Source organism: Coptis chinensis, chromosome 1 (genome assembly GCF_015680905.1).
Source record: "Coptis chinensis isolate HL-2020 chromosome 1, ASM1568090v1, whole genome shotgun sequence".
Taxonomy (NCBI): Eukaryota; Viridiplantae; Streptophyta; class Magnoliopsida; order Ranunculales; family Ranunculaceae; genus Coptis; species Coptis chinensis.
The window spans coordinates 1694791-1716222 of NC_141456.1; the positions used below are offsets into that span (position 1 = coordinate 1694791).

The window sequence follows — 21432 nt, forward strand, 5'->3', positions numbered from 1 at the left end:
TCATGAGCGCTCACCAACCGCAAGGGAAAAAATGATCAGGAGAAGATATAAATACGTAACCACTAATTTAGATGATTAATGGTTTTACGAATGCAGCTACAGATACGATTAGGTAGAAGAATTCCTTACCAAGTCTTTGATTGTTTCTGAAGAGAGAGTGATACCATTCGAATAGTTCGCACATGATCACCTGAATTCAACAAAATATAGAAAATAATACGCAAATTATCTCGGTGTTTAGTACTAAGAACAGAATGGGTGTATAGTAATGTGTTTTACCTCAGTGTAGTATGAAGTGAATTTGGCTGTTCCTCCCAGTCAACTTCAATATCTTGAGTGCACTTCATTAATACAGCAATTTCGACATTCAATTCAATGGAAAAAAAAAATAGAAGAGAAATTATGCATATACTAAAGATAATGCCCAAAAACAACAAAGACCATCATCTAGTTCTAGACATAATCTCTAACTCTTAGAAGCCACTAGAAAGAAGCTGACCTTGAATTAGTATTGCTGTTCCTGTTAAAACAGTATCCTTTCTTGATATATGTCTAATGCTTGGATAAGCTTCTCCAGAAACAACTTCCGATGTAATCGATATCTGATTTACATGAGCATATGTTAACATGTTTGGGCTTCTATTGCACTTGACCACAAAGCAATAAGAAAATATGTATACATGAACAAAGTTGAAACCACATACTTGATTACTGCCTCAAGTGTCCTTGACTGTGGCATAGAATCTGTTAAAAGAACAAGTAAATCAAATGACCACATGACACTAAAGTTTGTTCATAATTGTAAACTTTGACTTCCAGGAGAATCTAGGATACAAATCTTGAGATAAGAAGAAATAAGAATTAGAACCACTGTTTTTTTCAACAAAAACTTACTGGATCCGAATTACTTGTTTATTTTGAAACAAGACATTAAAAGAGAGAGAGAGAGAGAGAGAGAGAGCCATAAAACTGCATAATCTTTCCTTAAAATAATAATAATAATAATAATAAAAACGAATTAGAAGTACACTATTGTTTAGCATAAAAATTCTATTTTGGGGCACCCTGTTATAATTGAATTTCAAGGAGTTCACATACCCTGATACCCTCATATACTGGATCCAGGACAACTATTCCTGAATGCATGCATCTATACGGGGAAATAGCTAAGCATGATATTTTGTACCTAGGATCTCCTGATCTTGATTAGAAGTCGTGGGAAATTCGGCCAACATTTGCTGGCATTCTCCCTGTAACTCCCTTGCAGCCTTCCGTTCTGCACTTGGGATTATAGGTATATCCCCATCTGACCATGTAGGCAATGTTCGTGCTGCTGCCAGGACAGCCCGTCAACGAAATCATCTCCAGCCTTTGATAGCCGATCTGTAGCACAGCAGACAAATCAAATGAGGCTTACAAATTTATCAGGCCATAAAGGTTATAACTTATAACAGGCCAACACGCTGAAAAGGTAAGAATGAACACCGTAACTGTTATGATAATATTGATCAGGCATGCCAGATATATTGAATATGGACAAGAAAGAATCCAAATGAATTTGTGCATTGCCACAGAACTGAATGACATCCCATGGATTCTGCAAGATATGCGAGTCAGAACTCCCCGAAAATATTCAATTCATATGAAAATTTAAATAAATAGATGCTGAAGGTGATCACCTGCCTTGAGAGGGAAACAGATTGTAATTCTTAAATATCATAACTAAAAAAACACATAAGTGCTAATTTAGTTCTTCATACTTGTAAAATATCAAACGATTCATCCCTAATAGGTACCTAACTACCTAAGCTAGTAAGCACTCTGATGTATATTAAAAGTTGCTCCCAGCTTAATCTAAATTAGGCTTAGCTCTTTATACTGGTTATACTCAAAGGGAAGATTAAAAACAAACAATTTTAGTGACAAGACTAACAACATAACTGGTTGAATGTTCATGTTGCTTTAAAGCATCCTAATTATAGTACCACCCTGAAACCACCACTGTAGTGTTTGCACAGGGTTGATGGGGGATCAAACAAAAGTGACAAAACAAAGGAAAAATATTAACCTAATTCTTAAAACATAGAGTTTCCACGAGCAAAGTTCATGAGTGAATACCGTTGATGATGAAAATCCATATCTTTGCATGAACATATTATTCTGTTGCCCATTCATATAGTTGATGGTCATCTGCAGATATGAGCAATAAAATTAGTTAACACCTAAAATGAGTTCAATTTATATGTAAGTCTTACAAGTAACTAAGGATGTCTGCTGTCCTATCACTTATTTATGAGTCGCAATCAATACCATTACAAAGCCAAACATAAAAAAAAAAAAAATGATGCTCTAATTGTGTTTTTTTCTATTATATTATAAGTCGAAAAGATGTTCAATGATGAAAAGAAACTATTGTGAACAACAGGAATGATTTCATACAATGAGTTAAAATAATTGTAAGTGATTGTGTCCTTATGTAGACAATAGACATTCAACTAAGAACTGTTCTTCAATTACAATGGACCCAACGACCTCAACAGTTACTGTTACACAAAACAGATCTTAAATATATTCTGTTAGCCAACTAGTCTATGCGTTACTTATTCCAATTAATTGATTTAGGACACCATTGTTGGACACGACAGCCCAGTGGACAATCTCATGAGTCGTAAATAAGGTTGTTAGCAAAGGAAAGAAAGAACAACACTAGCACAGTTTGATTTCAGTTTGCTTTGTTTAACAATAGTAAAGGGAACCACTTTCAGGTACAATTCAAAGGCGTTAATTACAATAACAATACTGGGAATAACAAATTTAGTGATTCGAAAAAGGAAATATACCTCATCCCCTTTTCTGATTCGTTGCCCAGCATTTATCATCACTTCAAGCATGCGGTCTTTGAAACGCCAATGAAGAAAACAGTTTGGTTGAAAGGAATGGTTCAGCATGTCTGCAAAGAGAACTATAGTAGTGAGAATTTTACAATGCACACCTTAAGATAGTCTCAAAATGAAAATGTACGACCCTTACTCGGTTAAGTTGAAGAAAGCCTATGCTTACTTAGATAGGTCTTTTTACAAACAAAATATCAGATAAAATTGCCTAACATGAAAAGCTGGGATGAACCTTACCGGCATAAGGAATTAGCATGTTTGCATCTTGAACAAGTGCGCCAATCCTCATTTGTAAGCTAATACATCGTGATTGTGCAATGCTCAGCGCCCAAATGAATCTTTCAGGATCCCGAGCAAGGCGCTTTATTTTAAGCGGAACAGAAGAGTGCTGATAAAATTCAAAAGACCACCAATTGTTTAAGTGGAGAGCACAAACAAAGTTAACTAAAATTCTAGTTATGCAATTTTCTGTACCCAATTCCTCTCCCAGAAATCTAATGCTCGATATTGTTGCTCTTTCATAGTCAATGCCAGATTTTGATCCTGGAGTTCTGACAACTCCTCCTGCAACAAAGCAAACAGTAGCAGAGTTCATTTAATCATGATGGAAATATCATTCAACCAGTCACAAGAAGAAAGACAAATCTTTTGGCAAAAAAAAGTAACGACAATTTCTAAAGGATATAGAACTAAACTTCGTGAGCAATACCAAACTGACACTCTTAGGGATAGTTTAGCTTACTGAAAATTATTTGAAAACCTACTTATAACATACTCCAGGTAGTTTGGCTTACCAAATGTATGTGGTTCCATTGAACTTCAGATAGTATTCTAATACATGCTCTTGTGCCCATAATGTAAAAAATATTACGATTAACACCAGAATATCAGTTCCAAGCCGTATTGGTAGGGTTGTGAGCATGCTGAAGCATATAAATCATTACATACTCATAACCCTTGAGCATTTTTTATTTTCTATTTTTTTCTTAAAAAAATAAAAACATAAAAGAATCACAGACAAAAACAAATATTTGATAGAAACCTAGGTGCCAGAAAGAGTTTACGACTTATCTCGTTAAGCATCAAATTTGTCATGTACTGAATTTACAGACCTCTGAAGCTAGAAGCAAGCTAGTGCATTCGTCTGCACTAGGTAAGAAGTCACCATACAGCTGCCAGAAGTTACCTTCACGATCAAAAGATAACAAAAGAAGACAAGCTAATCTCAGGTCCCAATCTGTCTGGCCAATGTAAGAGGAAAAGATAAGAAACAGGAAGGGCAATTCCTTGAAAGTGGAGTAAAAGGTTGAACCCAGACCTGGGTGTAAATTTAAGATATTCCAGGTCATTTCCTTAGGTGGAATAGACGAACCACAGAGTTCCTATTAGCACTACATATTTATGGTTGTTGAATACGGATAACTTAAAGCATGGAAATGTCACTTGACCATCGCTGAATACTTTGAGAAACATTTTGATTCATAACAGGGAGGAGGGGCCATGCATGTACTTTGACAACAAAGAGATGCCAGGGTTGTTACTCTCAGTTTACGTTCTTGTATCCTGTCAAATGCCAGGTGCTTGCTAATATTCTTGGAGGATGTCATTGCATGTGTTCTGTGGTGCTGTAACTATAGTTGTTGAAAGAAAAAAAACTAATAAGATATGTATTTCTACCAGCCATATTATCCCATTGAGATAGAATGCAAGAGGAAAGAAATCAAATGAACTGGAATACGAAGTCCAGTCGTATCAAGAAGAAAAATGCAAATAGCCCAAATGGCCAAATGTTATGCATATATCAGACAATGAAGTTGAAGTATGTGGACTGCCAATCAGAACCTTACAAATGGGTTACAAACATACCACCCCACGGGAAAGCCTTCTTTTTCTCGGCAATCGAACTCTCATCTTTGGGATTCCGAAAAAAGTGTATTTTCTTGAGTGGCATGTATGCAACTCACTCACAAGTTGTGCTTAGCATTTCTTGGGGAAGTATAGAAAAAACAGTTAGAAGTACCAAAAAAGATGATAACGCAAGTACCTCTGGATCAGTTGAGTTAATGATGTCAAATATCGGATGTCCAACAGGTACAATATCTGGAAAAAACATCCACGGAAGCTTCTGACTTATTGTCAACATCAACTCTAGTGGAATTTCCATAATAACCTGTAAAGATCAATAATTGCATATTAGTACAGAAGCTACTAATTGTTTAGTCAGTGTAATTACTATAAAAAAACACCATCAATAGTTGCATTATGAAATTTCATATGTACATGCAATTTTCTCAATGTGCCGTGTCAAGCAGTGTATCGAAAAACCAATACAATATGATCATATATTTAAGTGCAATGACAAATAAAAGCGTTCGAAACAAAAACAACTTCTCACCCTGGCCCGTCGAAGTGGTTCAATATCTTTCGAAGCATAGACTCCAAAACCATTAGGTCCTTCTTTAAAATCCACCCCATAAGCTCTAACACTCCTTATGTATCCTATTTTATAGAAATCAGGATCTGCTGGTTCCAACTGCCCCAACTGCCCCAACAACAACAAAAAAAACTCATTTGAGCCCATAATGATAAGTTGAAAAAAAAGGATGGGTATACCTCAGAAGCTGATTCCTCAGAATGGGAAGTTTCGAAAAGTCTGAATGGAAGTGTTTCGACTGAAGCACTGATGGGCTTAAAGTGAAAGGAGGTGTGTTTGGGTGTTGAAGAACCAAAACATTTCAACTGTTTCACATTAACACCAAAGATTATTCACACATAAAGAGTTAAACAAAATGAAAGACAGTGATTAAAGTTAGATACTTACCTTTGGATTGTTGCTAATGAATGAGAGATTCGGCAGTTGTAGAGGAAGAGAAGCCATTTTTTAGCTGTTGAGTGAAAATTGAACAGGAAATTTACCGATAGAACAAACGTTATCCGAAACGAAATGCCGAATAATTCGATATTTCAAACCATGGGTTAAAGCCCATAGACCCATCTAGAAAACTTGTTGGACCGTAAGGCCCAAAATTCATCATATGCCAACAACATAAGAGCATCTTTAGGTGAGATACTATCCTAGAATCAAACACCAAATTTCTAATAATTTAGTGTTTTTTGATCTTCAGGGGAAAGACATGTTGATGAAAACACCAAACCGGCCAAAATTTAGTTTCACTTTTGGTGTTGTATCAAATCTCTCTTGCGGTGGTTTTAAAAAAACCGCGCAGTCTTTTTAACACTGTATGGGTTTGGGCTAGAGTGTGGGCTTCAATCACTCGGTTTTGCGAAAACCGCGTGAGAGATTTAGAAAGAGAAAAAAGAATAAAGTTGATGTGTGACACATTATGCCGGGGTTCTGAAAAACTGCATGGGTTTCGGCTTTTAAGATGGGCTTTAGTGGCGTGGTTTTGAAAAAGCCATGTGTGCTATATGGCGCATTTGACGTCGAATATATGATGTTTATTTGTTGGGAGTTTTTTTAGTTTGGTGTTTGGTTAAAAAATTTGGTGTTTTTGTTGGTTTCTGTGCTAAAGATGTTGTAGTAAGTGTGTGCGCGTGAGCTGTGAACACATCTTCAGTAGAACCGAAAAATGTCGACCGCGACCATATCTCCAACGGCTCTAGCACTCTCGTCCACTCTCAAAACTAGTGTTGTCCATTTTTCTCGTAATCTAAGTTTCTTCACTGCGTACAATTCGAATCATTTGAGGAAACATTCCTTGATGACAACTAGAATAAGAACAAGTCTTGGAGTTTCTGCCATGTCTACAGCATCAGTATCAGACCCTGTGGAAGTCTGCGTTAAAGCATCAATTACTTATCCCGACAAACTCGGAGACTGTAATCTCTCTCTCTTGTTATTGCATTTCCTCTGTTCTTGAATGTTTATATTACTCAATTTGTGCTGTTTTTTTTTTCAGGCCCATTCACACAGAGAGTCTTGCTTACACTTGAGGAAAAGCATCTCCCTTATGATATGAAGTTGGTGGATTTAGCGAACAAACCCGAATGGTGATTTTTGTGGACTATGTGTACATGAGCATGCATCTGAGTATTTGGTTTTGTTCAGTCTTAATATTTGGTTTCTGAAATTTAGGTTCTTGGAAATTAGTCCAGAAGGTAAAGTTCCTGTAGCTAAGCTTGATGAAAAGTGGATTGCTGATTCAGATGTTATTACTAAGTTACTGGAAGAGAAGTATCCTGATCCATCATTGGAAGTTCCACCTGAGAAGGCTTCAGTGTATGTTTTCGGGTTCTATGTTCACCTAATTTTTGTATTGTATGTTTCAAACTCATCTTCAAGATATGGGATACACTTACACACTTATGGTCCGTGGAGTTTTCTGCATTGAAAATATATCTGGTAAATGTGAAAAACAATTTGTTTTGTTTGAATGAGATTATAGTTTTTCTAGATGCCGATTTAAGCATTAAACACAAAGATTTATCGACAACGTAGAACTTTGTTCGAAATACTTGTTTCTTGAGTTTTGACTATTGTTTGAGAAAATAAGCTAGCTAATGTTTTCATGTTTTTACCTGCAGGGGATCAAATATCTTCTCCACATTCATTGGTTTCCTGAAGAGCAAGGACCCTAGTGATGGAACAGAGCAGGCATTGCTCACAGAATTAACTACGTTCAATGATTACATCAAAGAAAATGTGAGAGTTGCCATTCCTCTGTGATACTTTACGCTATTTATTTGTCATAAACAAGTGACATAGTTGTGATTTTGATTGAGTTGTGGGTTTTCTAATGCTTTCACATACATTTTATAATTATTATTTTTTAATGAAGGGACCCTTTATCAATGGAAAGGAGATTTCTGCTGCTGACTTGGCTCTGGCACCAAAACTGTACCATATGGAGATAGCTTTGAGCCAGTATAAGAACTGGTCAATTCCTGATTCACTTAGCTATTTGAAGTATTACTTGAAGGTATGTGTACGTCAATATTTGGCCTCTTGTCGAATGTCACTATTGGTATTATTCCTGTGTTCAATTGGAATACGAGGTTGTTAAGTTTTCCCTTTCGTAGATTCGATTCCTTGTAGCTCCAAAATTAAGATGACCTGGGATTGGGTTGATGGGATTGGCTGTTTATCATTTTGACACTCTAACCTTGCATTGGTTAGATTTAACTTGTCAAGGGTTGGGATTCTGCTTACTCTATCTCTATGTATAGGAGAACATGAGGGAGCTATAAGAAGTGTATATTTCCATAAAGTATGGAAGGATGAAATGTGTATTTATTTGGTATGTATTCGGGGTCTCAATTTTAAGCAGCAGTTCTGTGCATTCAAACTCCCAGAGAGAGAGATGCTTTTTCCATCTTGAGTCCTCTATTCTCAGTTTTATGGTATAGCATTGATATGTTATAAGTGTATGTCTATGAAATGATTTGAAGCGCCTTTCCTTTGCTGCTTTATAAGTTGTGTTTGATCTTATTTGCTGTTCGGTGCTAACAGCGACTAAATATTGATGTTTCAGGAAATTTTCTCTAGAGAGTCGTTCGTTAAAACGCAACCTCTGAAAGAGGATGTAATTGCTGGATGGCGCTCAAAAGTTGAAGGTTAAAAACAACGCGGAGATATGTAATTATTATTCAAGTAAAAACAAGACTTTCAATGTATTTAAGTATCAAATTTTGTCAGCATATACTCAGGTGTCATCCCATCTGTATGTTGGATTCGAATGTATATTATATTGCCTATTGAATGTTAGTGATAAGTTTTTTTCTTTCCTAACAATTGGCATGCCTTGGAACTTCATAACACAACTCCTCTGTGACTCTGGCAACATATACTGAACACGGCTTCCCATTGAAGGTTCTTCCATATATGTTGAAGTTCCTGGTGATCTCTTCTCATGCCACTAAAGATAGTTGAGAAGCTCTAGATTGATCTCTCTCCCAGAGTCCCAGCTTCGAATTCTGATCCGGTTATTGTACGAAATTCACAAATTCATTGCTGATCGCTTCTGGTTGGCGCCTTGTACATACTTTGTGTAATCTCCCTAATTGTTTACTAACATTCTTGTCCAGTTCGAGAGTAACGATTTGAAGAAAAACGAACTATGTACAGATAGTCTGATGCACATACACAGTTCCATCTTCTACTAGTATCCCACGAGTCGCAGCCTCACATGGCACATGTAGTTGAGTAAGGAGGAAAATAGTGAGTTAGTGGATTCAGAGGAGAGCTGTGCCAAATTTGTATTGGATCATTGTTTTTATTCTGCCAACAGGCCAACTACCAGCGTCTTACCTGAACTTGTAACCACCCAAAAGCCCATTAGTTGTTTAAAGTTTTGCATTCATCTATCGCATTTGATGATTTTGATCACAATCACAATGAGTTTTTGGTTTTGTAGGTCTAGTGGTCCACCATGTAGAGCAAAATCAATGAGCCCGTTTGCTACTATTTCATTAGTGGGTCGGGCCAAGGAGCACGAGAGCAAATGCAAATATGCAATTGGTGAGCAGAAAATTAGTGAGTCAACCGAGTTCGGTTGTGAGTCAACAATGAGTCCACCCGCATACTTGAATTGAATAAACATTCACAATGTTGGTCACTTGGGAAGTGGGAACTAACTACTGTAGTGGGGACTGGGGGTAAGTCATTGGCGGGAATCTTGTTGTACTTCGATATCACCCGCCACTACCTAAAGTTCAAAGTTCAAACTATGGAGAAATAAAATTGTTGTTACATTTCTCGTTTCACTTATTATATGTCGTCTAATTTTGGTATCAATTTTATTTGGTTCGTTATTATTTTGGGACAAAAACAAGGGTCCATTTAGTTATGTAAAATATAGGGTGGTGGGAGTGTGATACCGTGGATTGGGTTCATTTGTTGTGTCTAGATCTTCTGAATTAAAACCTCGCAGCTACAGTTGGACGGGTTTGGACCCAAGTTTCTAGTTGGCAAAGTGGAGACAATATCGACTACTAATATGTTGCAGTAGAGCTGGACGTTATTACAGCTCTACTAATCGGAAAATTAACAATTGGAGTTCCTAGCTACCAACTTGAAAAATATAAGAGAAAAAAATAATGTAGTAATTGAATAATCTCATGATGACTTGAAGTTCATTATATCCAGGATCCAAGACGAGCTTCTTCCATCGAAGGCGGGATTATACCCTCGTTCACACCACAAATTATATCCACGATCCAAGACTTCTTCCATCAAACATCAAAAGCAGGATTATACCCTCATTCACCCAACAACTCAACCCATATTATTGGAATATATAGGCAATTTATTTTATCCAAACCCACCATATTATGGACGGTGGAGATGTTGAGGATAGTGGACATAATAATCGCAAGACCAAATTAACAATGGACTAGACTATACTAGGCGGGCCACGACCCTGACTTTTGGTTACCACTAGCCATGAGTTACCAACTTGCATTTCTCACACAAATTTCCAATTTAAAAAAAAAAAAAACGTAAAAAGCCTTCGAAATGATTGGTTAATGAATTTCTAAACGAATAAACAGTAAAAAATGTAAAAATATCATAATTCACGATTTTTACCGATTTTTTTGATGATGGGTTGCTTTCTATTAATTTATTTTAATATTTTATTTTCTAAATTGCAAATATTTGTAAGATATCCTAAGATATAACAAGACTTTATATATATTATAGTCACATTGTAAATGAATCCAAGCAAAAGCATGGACTTAAAAGTTGAAATAAGGGTTGATTTTTTGTCCCACCATGGAGAACATACTCACAAAAAGTCAACTCATTCAGAGAAGTCTAACATTAACATTAGAACATGTTCACAAAACTTTTAGACCATTAATTAGATGAAAAGTTCAAAAATGAACACAAATGAACACTAACTTTTACACGGTTAGACATATTCAAATATTATGATTTTTTGTGAGAATGATCTTCATGGTGAGGAGATCATCTCCACAAAAAACTATGCCTTAATCATTTGTATGTCAAAAATATGGCTATAATGTGCGCATAATGAATGTTCCGTTTACAATACTTTTTATACAACGTTTTATACAATACTCCCCACCGGACCTTCCAAGATGTTTTAAATTAAGGCTAGTTTTTTGTGGATAAGATGTTCTCACTATGGATATGATCTCCACAAAAAATTGGGTGCTTTGAAGATTTCTACATTTGCCAAAAAAGGGTTACAAAATCGGTAGTTCTAAACCGTTGATAAAAATTCATAGGTTGAGAGTAATTTTTCTCATAGTTAGGAGTTTTTAAATGAGCTGAATTTTTGTGGAGATGATCTCCATGGTGTGAAGATCATATCTACAAGGAATCAATGCTTAATTCATATTTTCAAGGAATATTGTATAAAACGTGTTGTAAACGAAAAACACACACACACACACACATATATATATATATGTGAGCAAGTTCCGTTTACCACACTTTTTATACCATAGTTTATATCATGCCCTACAACTTTACCTACAACGTGAATTATAATATAGTTTTTTGCGGATGTGTTCAACTAACCATGAATATCAGCTCTATAAAATTTCAACTCATTTGACAATATTTAACTATGTCAAAAGGTGATTGCAAAATCTAAAAAATCTTAGCCTTTTAAAAACAATCAAAATTGAGAACAAATTTTAACTAGCTAGGTTAGATATTTTCAAATGAGATGAATTTTTGTGGAGATGTTATCTATGGTTAGTAGATCATATCCACAAATTATTAGCGCACTTAACTCATTTTGTAACGAGGTGTGGTATAAACCATGGTATAAAAAGTATAGTAAACAGAAATTAAATTGCTCATATATATATATATATATATATATATATATATATATATATACAGCCCGGCTCCTAAAAGGACCTTAAATAAGTACCAAATCTAAAACACCCACAACTTCACATACAAAATGATTTAAACCCTAATCTTTTGTGCATATGATCTACTAACCATAAAGAACATCTCTACAAAAATTCAACTCGTTTGATATCCTCCAACTTAGATAAAATTGTTTTCCACTTTTGAATATATATATATATAAATATCTAGAAATGTATAGTTTTTGCGTTCATCTTTTGCCAGTGTTAAAAATTGTCAAACGAGTTGAATTTTTGTAGAGATGTTCTTTATAGTTAGCAGATCATATGCACAAAAGATTAGGATTTAAATCATTTTGTAGGTGAAGTTGTGGGTATTTGGTACTTATTTAAGGTCATTTTAGGAGCCGGGCTATATATATATAATTCTCTAAAAAGTATCTACATACTTAAGTTAACTTAAAATAAGTACATACGTAAAACTTCACCTACAAAATGAATTCAAACCTAATTTTTTGTGGTTATGAAGTACATACCATAATGATTATCTTCCTAAAATTTCAGCTCATTTGGAAACCTCTAATATAGATACAAATTGTTGTCATCTTTAAAAAGAAATATAACGGTCTAGAAATGTTGAATATTTGTAATCATTTTTTGCCAATATTAGAGGTTTATAAATGAGCTGAAATTTTGTAGAGATGATCATAATATTGAGTATATATCTTACTATATTAGAAAATTTTGGGGTACGAGGAATAGTAATTTGGTGTCACGTTTATGTCCGTCACAGGGGTACAATAGCCAATTCGCACCTAATAGAAAATTTTATATGCCTCTTGATTTTTCCTCTCTCCCTCTCGGTCTCCCCATCTTGGCTTCTCTTCGCACACGCTTTAACCTCGCCCACCCTTTCTCTCCGCCCTATCTCAACAATTCTTGAATATTCTTCTTTCAAACTCCATTGCTCTTTTTCAAACCCCCATCAAAGAATCGAAAAAAAAAAAAAAAAAAAAAAAACCGTCAAAGGAACAAATTGCATTTAAGGTTGCTTCATCAATTGTTTACGCATATGTCTTTGTAGTTGTTCTATCGTGAAAATTTGAATGGTCAAAATCAATGCACTATGTCCACTTGAAATACTTCCCTATAATGGTTTTATGATGGCTGAGAATCCCAATCCAGGTCCAGCAGCAGAAAGAGGTATCCGCCTCCTCCCTCCTTCCGATTTATTCTAAATCATCATATGTTTTATGGTTTGAGTAAGGTTCCAGGAAGCACATGCCTTGAGGAATTTCCCTGTAGAGCTCCCCTAAAGTTTCTCTTTCTAAAGTTTAGAGTAAGTGTTCTCACGGTGTAATGATATTGTCACTCAATCGGTTGCTTTGACGGGATTAACAAATTGTGGAGGCAAGCAGAGAATATGAAAATTGTCGATGTTTCATGGGATGAATCTTTGCAGGTGGTTTTCTTTTATTAGATTAAAGGTCACCTTATAAGAAAATTAATTACTGCTTTTTAGTTCTCTAGGCTAATAAGTTTTGCTATAAGATTGCCATTTCAACAACATTTCAATTCTGGGCAAAGTTGATTTTACTCAAGTGTGACCATTCTTTTCACAAATGTATACTATATATTTGATTGTGATGAGTAGGGAATGTGGTAGGTGCATATAGTTGTATCAAGAACATTCTAATTCATCTATTCAAAGACTTAGTGGTTGTTTGTTTTTTTTTAGTTTTCTTATTGTCAAGCTGCCAATTGATTTTATATTCAACCCTTCAAAAAGTTGTTTTTTTTTTATTTGAATGATAACGCTTTAAGTGCTAAAATCGGTTTTCACCTAAAGTCACCGAGAAAACAATCTTATATTTTGATTCTTTGAATTCAAGTGTTCTATGCTTAATGAAATTTATACTACTATATATTTAATGTTTTCGACTTTATTTGAAGAACTCATTCACCAAAAAGAAAAGCGAAGAACTCAAGAATCCATATGTTTTTGTTACCTTGCATCAATTATTGATGAACTCATCCTCTTCATTTAACTTCAACTTCTTAAATTTTTGTCTAGTAATTTGAGATGGAGTATGAGGTTTTTTATCCAGGTTGAAAGAGATGGAGCATGGGGTTTGATTCGGGTCGGATATGGCTATATCGAAGAGATCGTGGGTTTTTAATTTGAGACGATAGGTAATGGGTTTGTTTTGGAAATAAGACTTTGATGTCTTACTTGGCATCCTTATTCGATGCTCACTTTCATTATGGTGGCACAACGTGACAACCATACATGTGAAAATATATTATACTTAAAATGTGTATTCTTATTTAAAATGTGAGTTTTTATATTATAATATCCTTATATACTATATCAGTTTTTTTATCTCATTACTATATGAGTCTTTTAGGCGTCAAAATGTTGAATAAACAAAGGAAACTCTCTCAAATCCATTTTTAACTTTTTTGTTTTAAAAGTAATCAAGTTAGTGTTCAAAATAGATTGTAAGGATAAAATGTCTAAATGATTTATATTATTGAAGAGTTGGTAGGTCATTAAATTATGAGAAAACAAACATGTTTTTATGAGTTCAAGATTCAGAATTATAACATTGAAGGAAGGTTGGCCATTCCAACTAACAATTCAAAGATAAATGAATTGCATAGAGGCTATAAAAAAAACAACCCCTTAATGAATGTTAAGTCTTATTGCAAGCTAATTAGTAATGGTATTATATACTCTTGACAATGGTTATTGAAAACATCATCAATTAGTGTAATGATAGCGCTATAATGCATGGTCAGTGGATATCACCTAAAGTCACCGAAACTTTTGTTTTTTTTTTTTTTTCAGTTTCCTCAAATATATTTTACAAAACTTTGATATGCACTATTTTTAACTGTATCTATGCTTCTTGAGTATTTTTTTGGCAACTATATATGTATAATGTTTTGTGTTTTTCATTTGATATATATTTTTTCAACTATTATATGTAAGGTCAAAAAGATTTATGATAAGAAATGTAACCGGAATTAATTTCCTTTGAAATGTTGTTTGCTCAAAGAACAAAGGTTTTCAGAGATGTATAATGAAAGAGCAAATGTGAATCAGATATGGGAGCAACTCACTTATCCCTGTTGCAAGCAAAAGTCCATGAGGGCTTGAGGTGCGGTTTTGGTACGTTCTCATATTTTTCATGTTTGCTACAAGTGTACTAGGTTTTTTGACTGATTCATGTGATCTCTAATTTAGGATGAGGAAGTCGGTTTTGCATACATAAGTCTGCGTAGAGCAGTGCACACCTTGCTAAGAGAGGACATGATGGCTATGGATGATCAATTTGTCGTTTTTTGGACATGTTGTGCTCCTACATCGTACGTACCTCCAACACCTCTTTATACAATGCAAATACTAAATATTATTTAAGAGTTACCTACTTATTGAATCCTATGTATAAGACATTTTAAATTATCCGATAAATAGTTCCAACAAAAATTTATTAGATAACTCTTGACAAGGGAGTACATATGCCCTGTAGGGTATAACATTTCACCCGTAAGGTAGGTTTCATCCCCATATCCAACTAACAATTAGTGTTACTAAATGAATTGCATATATATTGGGCATATATTATAAACTTTTTTACGTGATTTCATTAGGAAGATTATTGTGTCATCTTCTCTTGTTGATTTGGTTTGATTGCGGTATAATTAGTAATGAAGGTGGTGTTGGATTCATCTCTACTCACCGCTAACTACAAAATTTTGGTGACATTTTTTATTTTACTAGTTTTTGAAGCTTAGGAGAAATGATAGCACTGTTATGCATTCCATAGATAGCTCTCCTTGGCTTCAGGTAACCCTATATATTGAATATTATATGTAGGTACTTTTGTTTTTCTTTTTACCCTTGGTGTCGCACATCTTGGCCTCGATGGATTATAGATATATGGCCAACTACAAAATCTTTTCAAGGTAAGTGAATTATGTCTGCAAATCCACGTAATAGAGATAATTCTTAGAGTATAATATGGAACTTAGCTTCTTGCAATGGGAAAATTGTCAAAATGTTCTTTATTGTTTGTCTTTGAATCACTTTATCATATATAACAAATTAAAGTGGTCAAAAGATTCCGGTATGATAAGAATTAGTAATATATAGAATTATTTCATCACACTAAACAATGATTTTCGTTTGTTTGCTCAAAGAACAAAGAGAACACTTAAAGTAGGAGTTGCCATTGGAACTACTGATGCCTCAATGGATGAATGGATGTAGATATAAACTTACGTACATATGTTACGTAAAAGGAGTTTTAAGGCCACATAATTTAATATCCTCATCTCGATATATATATAGTAATTGGTAAGTTCATTGCAATATATTTTGATGGAGCTTATGATAGAGGTACTAATATCGAGCTATATAAATCTATTGCAACCTTATGTAAAAGACATGATAAAATCGACTTCTAGGTGCAGTTAGGATAATAGAGGTTCAAGGTACCATCCAATAGCTGCATGAAGGCTTTTCCACGTAATAGGGATATAATAGTCGACATGGAGATTAGAAGAGCCTTGTACTATTATTTTAAAAAGCTTTTTGAAGAGTGTTTTTTCAAGTGACTTTACAAACCAGTTTAAAGTTTTTCAAGTGACTTTACGTAAACATAATTATAATCGCTATCATAATATAGCTAAATGGGATAATAGGTATGGTGGAATTCACCCCAATCTAAATGGGTATATAACTTTGTACAACCTATGTGAGCATTCTTTTTGTTGCCTTTTTCCTTCTTTCATTTAGTATTCTTTGATGAATTGCATTCAAATAACCGCTATCTTGAAATTGAAAGATTGAATGTCAAGAGAATGCAAAATCTATTAGGGCGGAGATTGACATGCTTCAAGAATTTACTAATTAAAGCAAATTGAAGAGCCCACCATCTGAACATGAGTGCGATTTGTTGTTGAAAACTTGGGTGCAATGTCTTATAAGACATTTTATACTACAAGCTTGAGAAAAGGATAAAATATCAAACCAGACAAAAATTTATTAGATATTGTTGCTAGAGTCTTGCACCAAGGGATATACCTATCGATGGCTATTGTAGGATAAAGTAAAAAAAGCATTTCTATGTGAGGAGAAAGAGTTTTTCCTGTTGGCCTTCTATGTACTAAATATTTCTTTCAAAACTTGAATGATAATCAATGTACTTATAAGATTCCTGCGAGAACCGAAAGGAATAACCGGCATTGGGTTGTTGTTGTAGTTGTTTTTTTGGTGGAGGTTTCTAGAACCTGTCATTATTTTATTGGCCAATTATAAATCGGTAAAAAGAAGGGGTGTGTAGCATGTGCATGATGCTAGTGTATATATATATATATATATATATATATATATATATAAAAGTTAAAATAAGTATGTAAGTAAAATTTCGCCTAGAAAATGAATTCAAACCTAATGTTTTGTGGATATCATCTACTCACCATAAACATCATCTCTACAAAATTTCAACTCATTTAGAAATCTCTAATTTAGGCATATCAAAAAGATGATTGCAAAAATACTATTTTCTGAACCGTTAGATTTCTTTTTAAAGATGATAACAATTTTTAGCTAGGTTAGAGGCTTCCAAATGAGCTCAAATTTTGTGGAGATGATCTTTATGGTATGTATGTAATACCCACAAAAAATTAGAGTTGAATTGAATTTTAAAAGTGATGTTTTACTTTTACATGCATGCGGGTTAAATTCTTATATTCTAATATATATATATATATATATATAGGGGAAGGATAGAGGCACATTCTTATGCGCACATTATAGCCACATTTTTCACATACAAATGAATTACGGTCTGGTTTTTTGTGGAGATGATCTCCCCACCATGAAGATCATTATCACAAAAAATTATAATATTTCAATATGTCTAACCATTCAAAATATGTTCTTTTTAACCATGTCCAAAAATTAGTGTTGTTTTTTGAGCTTTGATATATGTGAGCATTCCATGGTGGGGAGATCAACCCTTTTGACATTATCCACAAAAATCATATATATATATATATTTGCAAATTTTGACGATATTGCATACTATTTTTGCATACTATTTTTAGTTTTAATTATTTATGGTTTTTCCGATTTTCTTAACGAATTTGTGCAAATTAACAATTTCATCCTTGTTGAATTCCGAATTTGTGACTATGATTTCTACCTTGATCTACTTCAACATTATACAACAACATTTTGATTATTGCTGGCGATGTGTACTTGCATATCATTGCATTGTGTAACGTCATTATTAATCTCCCAGTCGAGTCAAAACTTTGCAATGAAAAACCTAGTATCTCTCAATTATAGAGCTGTAATTGCGTCGTCCCGGTTGATTTGTTAAAAAGTGCATATGAGCTAGGGGGCATAGCCGCATAGCCTTGAATCCTTGATATACAGGTGGCCGGGTCAGCTTAACCTCAACTTAGTATGGCAAAAACAAAAGAGAAGTATTATTTCTAGTGATGTCGTATGTATTTGAGGCATTTCTTGTAAATCATAGTATAATACGCACTCTCCTACTTCCAAACTTATTGTTGAATTCACAGAATTCGTAGGTAAATGGAATTGAAGGCAAACTTGATCCAGGATTATGCTGCACAAAAGCTTCAAATCTTGGCACTGCACTTACTGGGTTGGATTCCCCTAAGATGGGAGAGACCTTTTTTTTTTTGTTTTAAGTTTACCACAGGCGGGGTTTTGCTTATTGGTTGGGGAGATATACATATTGTAATTAGTTGGAAAGCATGATAACAATATGCAATTAGATCTATTCACAGAGACCTGGCTTATACTTCAGGTGACATTGCTTGGATTTGTCATGTATTCTAGAAGATCTTCATATTCCCTTTCCACCGCCACCAACTCTTTGGTGCGATTATACAAGTGATCTTGCTTCAAGTCATGTACTTCAGGACCAGCGCGCATAGTGCCATAGATTGCCATTATGTCAGAGAACTTATTACTAGCAAGTGCTTCTAGGTAAAGATTCAAGATTGAACATCTGCTTTTAGGACCAATTAATTAGCAAACACCTTACCTAGAGGACTGTCAACAAGCATTGAACGTACAACTCTTAAATTTAAGCTCAAGGTCTTTATACCTTCCTGTATGCGTGGTACGTCAGTTTGGCTAGCTCAATTATACAAAACTTCGATACATTTCAGTTAATCCTGTAATTGCGGCTATAGAAAGTGTTGTTGTAAGTTGTAACTGGTATTAATCCTGGAAGTGCCCACTCTACGTAATTTCCCATCCAATTCTGGAAGCCTTGAAAGCAATGTGTATTTTTTTGTTCATTTTTCGGTAAACGTAGTTGTGTATATATTAGTGGAGGCATGGGCTTTTTAGCAATTGTCATGATGGACCGATCACCGATAAACGCAAATAAACGCGGTTTCCTTCTCATGGTAGAACTCAAATAACGCTTGTTGCTTGCGTATTACTCAAGCCAAGAGTGCCTATAAATTATAGTTACCATCGTCGTTTTTTTTGTTTTGAATTGAACAACATAAACTCGTGCTAAGAAAACTTATGGTAGAGGAAAATTCTCAAAGAAGAGGAGAACAATCTTTAGTTTGCCCAGAAAAGGCCGTAGTTGAAGCAGTTGTTGATACATCTCAACTATTAGCTGCGGTTGTTGATACATCTCGTGGAAGTCCTGGACGTGGTCTGAAGAGAAAGTTAGAGTGCGTTGATGCTGGAACTAAGATAGGAATCCAGAAGAAATTTGTAGATGATTTTGATTTAGGACGTGTAATCGGGGAAGGGGTAAATGGTTCAGTGAGGTTGTGCACAAGTAAGGCAAACGGAGTAGAGTTTGCCTGCAAAACCCTAAGTAAAGTGGATAAGAAGACAGATCGTCAGGAGATAGAAATAATGCAGCACCTGTCTGGCCATCCTGGTGTAGTCACTATCAATGCAGTTTATGAGGACACTGATTGTTTTCATCTCGTAATGGAGTTATGCTCCGGTGGGGATTTGTTTGAGCAGATTGTTAATAATGGGCCGTGTTCAGAAAGCCAAGCAGCTCTTATGTTTAAAGAGTTGATAGTAGTTATCAAGTATTGTCATGAAAAGGGTGTTGTGCACAGAGACATTAAGCCGGAGAACGTCTTCCTCACTTCATCGGGAAAGATGAAGCTTGCAGATTTTGGACTAGCTGCGTGGATCACAACTGGTAAGTTGTTTGGTTTAGTTGGTAGTCCAGTTTATGTTGCCCCTGAAGTTCTGGTGGGAGATTATTCTGAGAAGGTTGATATATGGAGTGCTGGTGTCCTCCTTCATGTCCTCCTAGTTGGCGAATTACCATTTCAGGCCAATACTAAAGAGGCAATTGATGAGGCACATAAGAAAGAGAACTTAAATATAAATTCTGGGATTCAGGAAACCATATCTCGTCCTGCTCGAGATCTGCTTAGAAGAATGCTCACAAGGGATGCTTCATTAAGGCTAAGTGCGGATGAAGTACTGAGGCATCCCTGGTTTATGTGTCACACAGAGCAATTGTGGAAGCCAACGTCGAATAAGCCTAAAGAGAGAAAAGTTTTGGAAGATCTCTCCAACCAACTTGCATCACCGAAATTGGAAGTGAACGCCAACAAATTTTGTAGAGCATTCTAAATATGGGATATTGGTTGCTGCAACCAAACATGACCAAAGGCGATGCTGGTTGAGCTTACAGAGCAAGATGATGATAAGATGGCCTGTTAATCGCAAATCCACATCAAAGATTTGGAGTCCTATGCTTAAAAATCAGTGGAATGTTGCTTATGTAAGTTGGCTGCATTGTGTCATCAAAGAAATCGAGTGTTTGTTGAAGACAAATCTCCCCATATACCATAGCCATTGTAAATGATATGAATATATGATGTACTAGACAGTTGGCATGCAAATGACAATATATGCCCACTACGGTGCCTAGAAATAGAGGCCAATGTACTATAATCAAATTACTGTTGACAAAGTAAATAGTTCTTGTGTTCGGTTTCTTCAATATTATTCTTATGTGTTATTAGAATCACATTTCACGCCATTGAATTCTTTGAAGTTCATTCATAATAAAGTAGTAGTTGTCATTTAACCTACCCCTCACATGGAAGTAAAGAACATACGACTTTAATGAAACATGCCCTGGGCTTGAATAAGCTGAAGCTGCTCAAACATTAAGCTAAATCAATCTGAAATTGCAAATGCCCCTTCTACACTGAATTATAACGAACAAACAACAGGGAAGAACCAATTTGTTTGTTATAATCAAGTAAGTATTAAGCAACACAGCTAACACTATTGCACTCAACATCAACCGAAATATGCTTAGGGTTTTTAGACAAAAAGCCCTAAAGAACGAATTTTTCCTCAGCTCAACTAATTTGATGGTCATTTCATCCCCCCCACACACACACACACACACAACACACAAACACTTTTCTGAAGAATTACTGACACTTCTGATTCTATTGACAATACTAGTATATATGCGGACCGAGCTTCGCACTGGTTTTTCGAAAGTAGTCGGTGCACACGTGGTATTTTAAGAAAATTCTGCTCACGGATCATTCTAAGTTGATGCTTAATAACTTCACGTATATATATGATGTATGTATATGCTCTATAAGACTAGGTCACTTATTTTCAAGTGAGAAATTATTATATACGCTACCCTCTCCCATGGTATAT

At 35.0% G+C, this 21432-nt stretch overlaps 2 protein-coding genes and 1 pseudogene across 2 annotated transcripts; 2 read left to right on the plus strand and 1 right to left on the minus strand.

The window, feature by feature from the left end:
• Positions 1–142: 142 nt before the first annotated feature.
• On the minus strand, positions 143–5870 carry LOC147521167 (protein PLASTID TRANSCRIPTIONALLY ACTIVE 14-like). The gene is given in 16 exon segments (XM_086594942.1): positions 143–190; positions 280–341; positions 500–602; positions 705–744; positions 1187–1345; positions 1348–1383; positions 1492–1597; positions 2119–2190; positions 2841–2950; positions 3132–3282; positions 3369–3458; positions 4007–4135; positions 4939–5064; positions 5290–5436; positions 5508–5633; positions 5716–5870. Coding segments are annotated over 14 exon segments (1428 nt in total). The 5' UTR covers positions 5773–5870; the 3' UTR covers positions 143–190; positions 280–341; positions 500–523.
• Positions 5871–6341: 471 nt separating this feature from the next.
• Positions 6342–8646, plus strand: LOC147521168 (putative glutathione S-transferase DHAR2, chloroplastic). The gene is made up of 6 exons (XM_086594999.1): positions 6342–6734; positions 6815–6905; positions 6991–7134; positions 7440–7557; positions 7694–7834; positions 8387–8646. The coding sequence occupies exons 1-6, from the start codon at positions 6485–6487 to the stop codon at positions 8471–8473; spliced, it is 831 nt and encodes a 276-aa protein (XP_086451125.1). The 5' UTR covers positions 6342–6484; the 3' UTR covers positions 8474–8646.
• A 10581-nt stretch (positions 8647–19227) lies between these two features.
• Positions 19228–20665, plus strand: LOC147521169 (serine/threonine-protein kinase PEPKR2 pseudogene; annotated as a pseudogene).
• The last annotated feature ends 767 nt before the right edge of the window (positions 20666–21432 follow it).